This window comes from Camelina sativa, chromosome 17 (genome assembly GCF_030686135.1).
Source record: "Camelina sativa cultivar CO46 ecotype springtype chromosome 17, ASM3068613v1".
Lineage (NCBI taxonomy): Eukaryota > Viridiplantae > Streptophyta > Magnoliopsida > Brassicales > Brassicaceae > Camelina > Camelina sativa.
The window spans coordinates 821,105-832,368 of NC_141896.1; the positions used below are offsets into that span (position 1 = coordinate 821,105).

Sequence of the window (11,264 nt, forward strand, 5' to 3'; positions counted from 1 at the left end):
GACCAAAAATGTTCCTCCCCAAAATTGATGAGGAACAAATGGAACAAAAAATAAATAAATATTAAAATTCGTTTTTCAATTTTAAAATAAATAAAAATTATGTTTATTAATAATATTTTAATTTTATAATACAATAATATTCATATTTTTCATAATATATTAGCAGAAAAATATATTTGATACAAAATGTCATGTTAAATTAATTTAAAATCTTTATTTGGAAATTGTATGAATAGTAAAATAAATTTTAAAGATGTGTATATCGTAAATAAAAACTAAATAATATTTTAAATTAAGTTTTATTGTAGGTTAATATTAACTATTAGTATTTAATATGATGTATCTAAAATTTAATTCACAAATTTTATTTTAAAATCAAATGTAAATTTATTTTATATACATTAAAAATAATATTAATATTATTATTAATTGATTTATTTAATATTTAATATAATTTTTAAAAAATTGTTATTATTTGATTAACAGTTATTATTGTGTTAGTTCTGTACATCTTTTCCTTTTATTTCTCAAAAAACAAGCAATGTGAGACCAGCCTCGAGACCAACCTCGATTAATATCGCCCAGGAGCTTGTAGGGTTTCTTTCAATTTTTCACTTTATATATACGAAATTTATGGGATATCTAAGGGACTCTAAATGTGTGGGCTAAATGTGTAGGCATCATCACATATAGTAACATCATTAAGCAAATGTAAAATAGATATTGTACATCTCATCTATATTAGACAAGAATATTTTTGGAGATAGAAAAGAATCGAGAACCAACAAAACCCATATTAGACAATTCAAGAGGGACTCTCTCTTCTCTCTTTTTCTCTCTCTCTGTACATAATTTCTATATAAATTAAAGAACTAAGGATCAAAAGAGAGTTATATAAACTTATTCATAAACAGACGAAAACACGATCTCTCTGTTTTCTCTTTCTCTCTTTTTACATGAAGTAGCTCAGAGATGTCTTCTTCCTCGACCCTCCTTCTCCATACAGCTCGTTCCACTGCTGAAGCTCGTTCATGTTCGATGAATCAGACGACACACTCGCACATACCTACAACCACAAATATCATTACCATTTTAAAATCCCAAAAACCTGTGGACTCTCAAACTATGATTTCTTGTGTGTTTCAGATTCTCAAACCTGATCATGTGCGGCCTTGAAGTCATTCATCGTCAAGGGTCTTATGTCTGTACTGCTATATAACTTAGGCATTGGTCGGTTTTCCGCTTCAGCCACACCTCTCTCCTGCAAGTCAACAAACCCCATGACATTTTAGTTTTCAGTTATTCAAAACCACAGACCATAACCCTTTACCATTTTAAAACAGAGCCATACCTTCTTTTCTTTTTCCAGAATCTCTCGGATAGGAAGATGTGCCGCCGTCACACAAAGATTCTGCAAACCAAAACAATTGTTTTAGAATGTGGGTTTATATGAAAACGGATTTTCAAGTTTCTGCATTGGATGGAGGAAATTACAGACCTTTAAGTCACTCCCTGAGTACCCATCTGTCAAATTTGCTATAGCTTCTAAATTTACGTCTTGTGCCATATCTTCTTTCGCCAAAATTACGCTCAAGATCTTTGATCTGTTTGCTGAATCAGGGAGATTAACCATCAACCTGCACAGAAGATCTACTCTAAGCGATTCTTCAAAGATGATGACAAAAGACACATAAAACAGAGAATAACTGACGGTTTACTACCTTCGGGGAAGCCGTCTAATAACTGCTTCGTCAAGGTCGAATGGTCTGTTGGTAGCAGCCAGTACTAAAACTCTTTCTTTATCCTTTGTGCGTAAGCCGTCCCAGTTTATCATGAATTCGTTCTTCATCTTACGCATAGCTTCATGTTCTCCTGGATTCTCACGTCTTCCCAACATGCTATCAACCTAAATAATTTCGTTCCCATTCAAAAGATTTTCAGAAGGAAAAAGAAAATGTAAAGCGGAGGAGAGCTGTTCTTAACTTCATGCAACATACCTCATCGACAAAAATGACGCTTGGAGCTATCTTACTTGCTAATGAGAAAACAGCTTTAACATACTTCTCTCCCTCGCCAAACCACTGCAAGAAATCTAGATGTCAAGTCTAATCTCAATAGGAAACATTACAGAGTCAGGTGACCGTTTCAAGTAATAAATACCTTTGAGGTAATGCTGGACATTGATATATTGATGAAGTTTGCACCAGCCTCGGTTGCTACTGCCTTTGCCAGCATTGTCTTCCCCGTACCAGGAGGTCCAAACAACAGTATACCCTTAGTAGGCTGCATTGAAAAAACAGTTATACTGCAATTTCCACTTTGCGGAGATGAAACAGATATTTGAAAACTAGTAGCGATAAACATACCTTTGTAAGCTGGCCCTTGCCAAACAATTCGGGTCTTTGAAGAGGAAGCATCACCAACTCCTTCAAGGTGTCTTTAACATTTTCCAAAGCCCCGATATCATTAAAAGATACACCGATATCACTTGGAGGAATGACGTCTGATAGGAGTTTTTTCTCGAATTCATTCTCAGTAACAACATCCTATATTAATATAGTAATTGTTAAATATCCAAAAGTTATTTGGGAGGCAAAGTAGCATCAGATTTATGAATATTACTTTGAGAGATTTCTTTGTGCTCTTGTTTTCGTTTTGAATCTCATGCAACATCTGCAGGCTATATGTGATGCTGCAACAAACGCCAAACGGTTATTTGAAAGAAAATATCACAACCGCAATCCTCATGATCTATATTTCAGAGTTTCTATCGAAGGATCACCTTTCTGCCGAGATGATAAGCTTATTGTCTTTGACTGTAGGATCTGAGCAGTTCATAAGATGATGGCCATAAGCCCAGCCAACCACTTTCTCCACACCTATTAATCATAGGGTTTTTGGTTAGACAAATAATCGGATTGTCAAGGAAGAAAAACAGAAGGAAAAGGTTAAAGATGCCTACTATCAGAAGGAAAGGTTTGATCTTTGATGCACAAGGTTTCAAGGTCAGGGCAGACTAGATGGTTTTTACTAAGAACCTGCAACAACCATTAACAGAACATAAGGAAACGCACACACAAAACAAAGAAAACCAGGAACATTTAGATAGACACGAGACTTCATTGAAAGATGCTTACTGCACGGATGCTGGTGATATTAGCTTTAGCCTTCAGGATCTCTGCGTCACGTTCAAGTTTATTCTTCCAGTCCACCAGTAAAGCTTCATCCTATTTTGTTATAAGAAGAAAAAGATAATGAAATAAAAAAGAAACAAATGGCTTTAGACAACTAAAAGGGGCAAAAAGGCTCAAACCTCAGGTAGCTGGATGGCCACTTTGTTAGGAAATAGCCTCGTAATCTGTTTCACTGATTTAGGCATTTCTTTGTTCCTGTCCTGCAGTCTACCACCAAAGTTATCCTGCAGATGCCATGAAAAATCACTTCCAACACATCAAAGAGAGAGAGAGAGAGAGAGAGAGAGTATGTAATTTTTGCATACGTGTATAAGCTGCATCGTCAATTACATGCTTTGCAGTCTTAACAAAATGGAAATTATTAGAGATGAGTAGGGTTGTCATACCGGAAATGCAAGATCCAGCAATGCTGTCTGGTTGCTGCCAAACTTTGTGAACAAGAAACCTCCAGGGTGGGACTGCAAATGATATATCAACCAATCAAATTAACCATTTTGGGAGAAACTTAAGAAGATTAAAACAGCCTAAGAGAGATTGAATAGAAATCCTACTTTTTCCTTTCGGCTGTCCAACTGGGTTTGTGAGGCTATAACAACAATATTCTCAGGTAAATTCTCCAGCTTGCTCTTCAAAGTTATATACACATCACTGTTCCCCGACACAGATTTCTCAATGTCTTTCAGGAACAATATCAATGATCCTCTTTCAATTTCATTAAAAGCCACCTACAATATCATTCAAGACGGGTTAAAGGGTCTCTGTACTTCACAAGAACTATGAAATAATGTTCATATTATATAGAGAGGCAGCCAAAAGTGGTAAGAACTACCTCAAAGATTTCATTGATGGCAAGTTTATCAGCATCGTCACTGGAAGAACTTTCCAAACGAAGTGAACTCGCTGCATACAAAGAATATCATTACTACATTTAACTTTTTAAATGAAAATATGTAGATATTACTTATTAGCACGGGAATTACCAGTACAAAAAAAACCATGGTCGTCTTCACATAGGCCACCAAGATCATTGCCATCTGGTACCGACTTATCAAATCTAACCCCGATTTTTGAAGATCCATTGTCTTCAAACACAAGTAGTACTTTTCCCTGGAAACCGTATGCCGGTCCCCTAGAAAGAATAGCATGAAAAAGAAAAGAGTTTTGATAACAATCTACATCAGAAGAAAATACCTCAAAACAAAATAATAAAATAAAAACAACGAACAATACCTAAGTGGGGCTTGGAGAGAAGCAAGTAAACTAGGTAAAGGACCTACAAACCTTACTCGATCACCTAAGAATTACAGAAACGCTTGTTCAGTAACATAAAAAGTGGCACAACAACAAAACTGAAAAATAAGACATAAGCAACCATACCTGCTTTGAAGGCGTAACTTTTTGAGGTTGCAGTTGACACTTCTTGCCTCGGAATAGCCTGAGAACTCAGTGTTGATCCACCTGTAATATTAGCCTCAACACTTGAAGTTGGTTTCTTATGCTGCATAACAGCAGCTTGTGCAACCTGTACAGCTCGTTTAGCAAGCACCGAAATTTTTTCACGCCTAGAACTTTCTTTGGTAGAATCTGCTTCCTTAGCTTTCGAACCCTGAAGCCATCCAGAAACAGTAGAGAATCAATGCTACCAGTACTGTTAAATCCCAAAAAAACAGATTGCCGGGACATATAGCTTCTAAAAATTTGAAACCAATAGTCAAGAGTGCCGATTTAATACAAATATGCTCACGATTTTAACAGACATAAAATCTATTATGAATATGCATAAAAACACTCCGTAAGAAAAAGAAAAAGAATGAAAGTTTTACCCCAGGTAACAAGAGAGAGTCAACAATCATTAATTTGGCCCCAAAACTTTTAGCAAGCGCTTTTACCAACGTTTCCTGATATATCTCAGAGCCTTCAAATACCCCAGATGTGAATTTTGTTAGGAAAATGAAAATGAAGAACCAAAAAATTATAAACAAAACTTTGTTCAGAGTTTTCCTCATACCAGCTGGTCCAGAGAGCAAGATGCGGGGGCACGACGTTGACAAGTCTGATCCATACTTTACATACTTGCTTTCACACTTCATATGGACATATGTTGATGTTCTCAAAATATCCTTAGTTATGCCACTGTGAAAATTCAGAAAGTTATTTATCCAAACTTGAAACACCACAATACATGTTTTCCATCTTGCCATAGCAAAGTATGATAGAAATTAAGAGCACTACTGACCTTAAGAAATATGGGAAGTCCTCAAAAGAAACTTGTATGTCCTGAGGATTGAGCACCCCTGCCCGCAGAGTATCCTTATGTGCTTGACGTCTAGCTGATACCAAAGCTGATGGACGGTCATAAGCTTTCGGCGCTTGCCTCAATTCTCTTCGATCATCCACCAGTATTTTGGAAATGCTACCTCTTAAATCAAATTCAGAAGGATCCCCAAGTAAGCTAAAAATTGGTCGAATTTCAAAACGAGAACCAGGAATGTTTCCACCTTCAGCTTCTTGAAAAGGATCCATTCCATTTCCATCTGCATTCTGGTCATCGTTGGCAGCACAAGAGGTCGAAGCTGCAGTTTTATCCGTTGAAGCAATAGCAGCATGATCATCATTAATATCATCATCGTTCATGTCAACATCCAGGATACAATCATTGCAGCTAGAAGGTAGCACAGGAACATCTGAATTTTGCTGCCTTTTGACACTTTTAGATGTAGGTGGTAGAAAAGGGACATTATGCAACTTTGATATAGACGCCAATAAAGAGGCCCCATCAACTGGTGAAGAGTCTCCTGCTCTCGTCTCAATATGAAGCCCTTTCAGAGGGGAAGTCTGTGTTTCAAAAAAGCTCAATGAAGAAGCTCTGTCTGGAGTAGCTAGATTTTCATCTTTAAGAGGCTGAAATATCTGAACACTAGTCAAGAAAAAATAGAGATAATACTAACCTCATAGATAGATATATAAAAAGCAAAAAAAAATATATATAAACCCTAATTATGGATCGTGGATAACTTTCCAGATCACTTATAAAAGGATACATAAGCATGTTTCCCAGGGGTGCTGAAGACAACTTCATCGCCACCCCGCAGATTAACACAAGAACTCCTTTGGTAAATCTTGCCATTGACCTGAACAAGTAGACTATTCCCTCTTATCTCCAACGATGCAACTAATGGACCTCCGTGCTGCAAAAAAAAAAAACATACTAAGTAAAAAGGCTTCCTGTCCCCTTGGGCTAGTAGAAAGACCAATCAGATGGTGTCCTTACCTCATACTGCTTAATTTCACATAGAACGGTGGGCATAGAATGATCTTTGATACATAAATCGCATCCTCGCCGTCCAACAGTAAACACAGAGCCTCTGATGATAATATGAGGGTTCTGAAATTGTGATTAAAAGGGCAGTCAGAAACCACATGTTAGTAGTAGTAGTCACAGGAAATTGAAAATCCCACGACAGACTAGCTAGTTCATAATTCATACTAATCCTCTACTTTTTTAACCATTGACTAAACATTTCAACAGCAAAACACAGAAGCTTTCTCTTCTAAAAGAGATACACAAACGCCCAAGCTCATCAAATACAGTACATTGTCAGAAACTGCTCCGCAAGGACCAATAATATCAACATATATGTCCATGGCAGCAGACCAAACACGACCCAATAAGCCGAAAGCCACGACCTTTACTAAATTACAGCTAAAACCCACAACATGCAAACAACATACAAAGTAATCAGAAGCAAAATCAACATACCTGAGAATACTGAGAAATCAGCTTGGCCCAAGGAGCCTGAGCCTTAGCAGTCCGCTTCTTAGAAGATTTAGATTTCTCAGGTTCCACCACCACTTCACCTACACAGGCAAAGACAGATATGAGCAACAACAAAAAAAAAGAGAAAACTTTTATGTCATGCAAAGCAAAAGGAGAGAGAACATGCAAAGATGTGAACCTGCAGGGGTGATAGGCGGCACCAAGGCTTCAACTTCAGGAACTGTTTCGGTCTCCATGGCCGGCACATCGGTGGTAGTAAGTGGCCTTTCCGCATCATGAGTCTGCGGATCAGGAGTTCTCAATTCCGGCTCTCCAGATTCCGATCCTCGGTTTTCAATCGGCACCTCACTCGCCGACGAAGATGCTGCCGGTTCCGCCGCAGCCTAAACCAAAAAAAAAAAACAAAAATCGAAAACGAAATTCAAAAAAAAGCCCCCAGATTTAAAAAATCGAGAATTGAGAATTGACCCAACCCTAGCCTCGTCTCATCAATTAGAAGGTATTGAGAAGAAGGGGTGAGTTCGATCTTAAATTAACCTTGGATCGTTTGGAAGGACGTGAGGAGGAAGAAGTAGTGGTGTCGGGAGAAGAAAAGCGCTTGGAAGCAGAAGAGCTACGTCTTGTCTCAACCATATCTCGTTCGTTCGTTCGTTCGTATTCAACGCCGCCGTCTCCGCCGCTTGATCCAAAGAAGAAGAGAAGAGACGCTTCCAGAGAAAGATAAATAAGAAGAGGAATGAAATTGAAATAACTTAATTCTTCTCTTCTTCTTCTTCTTCTTATTTATTTATAAAAAAAAAGTGTGGCGTATCTGGACATATTTAACTTTTTACCATTTTCCTTTTTTGTTTGGTCATATAATTTCTAAAAGCAAATTAACAAGTTTCCATTTTTTCTTTAACTTTTAAGGAAAAATTATATTTATTTATTTTACTCTCTCGTATTGTATTTAATTAAAAACGACAGATGTAATAATAATTAAATACAAACAAATCAGCTCCCCCACTTGAGATTTTGACTAAATTTGGCTTTAGATAAATAGATTCTCATTAAAATAATAAAAAAAACATCCAACGGTCAATATTTAAATTTTACAAGACAGAGAGAGAGAGAGAGAAGCATTAGAATATTCTTGTGCCAGGCTACTTGTTTTCTTTGTTTTTTCTTTTCTCGTCAAAATCTTTTGAGGTTTGCATATTTGCTGCATGTTGACAACTTGACGACATGCGTTTTAATTGGCATTTGGAAGTAACAACATTGTTACAGCTCCACATTATTCTTACGTTTTTCTTTTTAATCTAATCACACCCACCCGCATAGCTGACACAAGTGTGTGGTATGTTTTACACTAGATTAAAAATCTCGTGTTTTTTTTTTGTTATAGAGCGGTGGCTGGCTGATGAATTTCAAATCTGTAATATCGTCAACTATAGTAATAACTATATAACCAACAAACTCCATAGCAGTTACGACAGAAACGAATGTTGTATTAAGCACGTCACGTGTATGTATCGATGATCCCGCCATTTTATGAGCAGTAAGTCAGTCTACTTCCGTGCAGTCAACTAATCATCATGCTATAACTAAATCGCAACCATAGGAAGACCCATTATTAGTGATTCGTTCAAAAAAAAACAAAAACAAAAGGAAGACCCATTAGTGTGGTTTCTCTTTAAGGCCCGGCCCATTCAAATCCAACGATCTTAGAATAGGGAAGAAAATTTGTGACCGGGCATCATGATGGGGTAAGAAATATTCCACAAAAGACGAAGAAGATGTTTTTTTCACTTTTATAAAAATGTTAATGAGTACATGTTAACTGACAAAGCGAATGTTCTGATGATTCCAAAAACACTAGTTTTATAGTGTTTTTTTAAGATACACAAGTACTGTATAAAGTTTTGGATCGTCTATGCAATTCAATTTGCTAGAAAACATATATTTATTTAACTGATGTTGTTATGGTCGTCCTTACGGACAGTTCAACTATATCTTATTTTATTATTAAAGATAATGTTCCCCTCGTTATAAAAAGCTGGAATTCCAAAAAATGCATCTCATTGTAGATAGCAAGTGATGACAAACGAACAAACTACTGTATTAAGTAGAACACGATCAATCGTGGTCTTCCCCAATTTAACCTAATAATTCTCATTTAAATTTAGAACCATATATGTTGTCGAGCTGATCAGCGACATGTTTTATTGAGAAAAATCCTGCTTTTAGTGATTAGACAAGAAGAACCAAGTTGCTTCGGGTTGTTTTAATAATGTCTCACGCTCTTTGTTTTAGTTAAATACTCTTATGTTGGTTATGTTGTTTCTTTCAGGTTTCCAAGTCCCTAATAATAGATTCAAATTAACCCTTTTTCAATTTCTGAAACCTTTGAGGAAAAGCAAAAAAAAAAAAAAATTTGCTATCATGGATGGACATGGACTGATGGACCTAAGGAAAATGCTATCATTATGGATAAAACCAATTTCTTACGATCGGTTTGGTTCAACTAAATAACGGTTAATTCTGATTTGGTTCAAAACCAATCTACAGTATATATAAATTAGTGATTTTAAAAATAAATTCGCCAACGTATATAATTCCAGCAAACGCGCCGAGAGTTGAGACTTGAGAGTTGTTAAGGGTTAGGTTGAGAGTTGGTGACATTTTTGTTACAACTTGATCACGTTAAACCGGTTTGACGTTACTGGTGGGGTTATACGTACAAACGAAACCCGGTTTGATCAAAACATAGGTCTTTACTATTGTACAGAAAGAGAGACATGCATGAATGAATATTGGAAGATTTTAATTCAAATCAAACACTTCAAGGCTCCTTATAAATTATTTACATACAAATCAACCGGCCGGTTTGATCAAACATATATAGGATATTTTTAAAGATTATAAAATTAAAAACACTTAATATATGGATCCTATATATAAAACCCAACATTATTCACATTCAAATCCAAAATACAACCTATGAGGATAAATTAAAGAAAACATATAAATCAAGAAGATATATAGTTTGTATATTATTGTTTTGTAGAGTTTTAACTCCTGCAACGAGCAATTGCGCTGCAACCACGACTGTAAGGATTAGCTTGAGCTCCGTTCTGACAATTGTAATAAGACGCACCTCTTCTTGAACAAGGCACGCTGTTCCGTCTCAACGACTGATAGCTTATGTATTTTGTGGTCGCCAATATTCTTCTATTGATCTCTGAATCCATTTCTTCTTCCTCTGCCCCGATACACTCTGCTATTGAACCGTGACAGCCTGAGCCATGGACTCCGCTCGTTGCCCACTCTAGACCGTCGAGGTCATTGGTGAAGCCGGCTTGGATCGGAGGTGAAGAGATTATCATCACGATGAAGAGGATGAGTATCATAAGGGTAAAAGACTTGGCCATTTTGTTTTGGTCTATCTTCTATTGTGTTATCTCATTCTTGCTTAAGTTAATGTTTATATATACATGGTGAGTGCGTGGACTCAGTTTTTGGTTTTTGTTAGTTGTTGAAGCTTTCTTTTTTTCTTTTTGTATTCTTATTATAATAAGGTTTTTTTAAGAAAGAAAGCATCGAATGAGGAAAATGTTTTTTAATCGAAATGCTAGTAACGAATTTTTTTTATTTGTTTTTCAACGAGGTTTGATTTGGAGAAATAACTTTGTGTAGATGAAATATAAGTATTTGAAAATAATATTATTATTTAGGTATTTGCGATATTAACAGAAATGCTACTTAACAATGAAATTAGAAAAGATTATGATTAAGTAATGGAGAATTGTTGGGAGTGGTTGAATATTTGTTAAAACCGACAGTCCGACACCAATTAAGCCAAAACGATTTGATATATTTGAGAGTTCAAATCTTTTCTCATTATCCATTTGACTTTTCATAATCAACATTATCATTTTTTTAATGATCTGAAAGCACTGAATCTAGATGACATAAAGGGGCATAATTGTTTTATTCATTCATATTTGGATTCACAATTACTCTTAGTATTTCTTTTAGATAATTGAGTATTCACTATCTGATTTTGTTATTTTCATTCACTAAACATCGATCATTGACTTCGACCAAGATCATTTAGTTTTTTTTATACTATGTCTACTATAACGAAGAGTTTACTTAGTATTAAGCACCACCAAGGCACCAACTATTTAACAACTGAATTCTAAATACGTATATGTATTCAAAGTCATCATGGTTCACTTTGTAAAGAAATAAAATACGAAAACCTTGATTCGTTTTCCCTTCTCAACAACCATAAAAACGAGTTGGTACAT

At 35.9% G+C, this 11,264-nt stretch overlaps 2 protein-coding genes across 2 annotated transcripts; both read right to left on the reverse strand.

The window, feature by feature from the left end:
• Nucleotides 1-674: 674 nt before the first annotated feature.
• Nucleotides 675-7,836, reverse strand: LOC104754393 (uncharacterized). Its single transcript, XM_010476577.3, has 27 exons — nt 7,510-7,836; nt 7,151-7,355; nt 6,955-7,052; nt 6,466-6,579; nt 6,236-6,382; nt 5,431-6,104; nt 5,203-5,327; nt 5,018-5,109; nt 4,572-4,800; nt 4,425-4,488; nt 4,175-4,323; nt 4,024-4,094; nt 3,746-3,919; nt 3,581-3,652; nt 3,314-3,418; nt 3,138-3,227; nt 2,963-3,038; nt 2,783-2,879; nt 2,623-2,692; nt 2,367-2,546; nt 2,161-2,283; nt 1,998-2,081; nt 1,722-1,906; nt 1,499-1,637; nt 1,352-1,411; nt 1,157-1,261; nt 675-1,066 (listed from the first exon to the last, which is right to left on the reverse strand). The coding sequence occupies exons 1-27, from the start codon at nt 7,603-7,605 to the stop codon at nt 953-955; spliced, it is 3,738 nt and encodes a 1,245-aa protein (XP_010474879.2). The 5' UTR covers nt 7,606-7,836; the 3' UTR covers nt 675-952.
• A 1,942-nt stretch (nt 7,837-9,778) lies between these two features.
• On the reverse strand, nt 9,779-10,426 carry LOC104754394 (protein RALF-like 1). The gene has a single exon (XM_010476578.2). It carries the CDS (start codon nt 10,380-10,382, stop codon nt 10,023-10,025), a length of 360 nt encoding a protein of 119 aa, XP_010474880.2. The 5' UTR covers nt 10,383-10,426; the 3' UTR covers nt 9,779-10,022.
• Between the last annotated feature and the right edge of the window lie 838 nt (nt 10,427-11,264).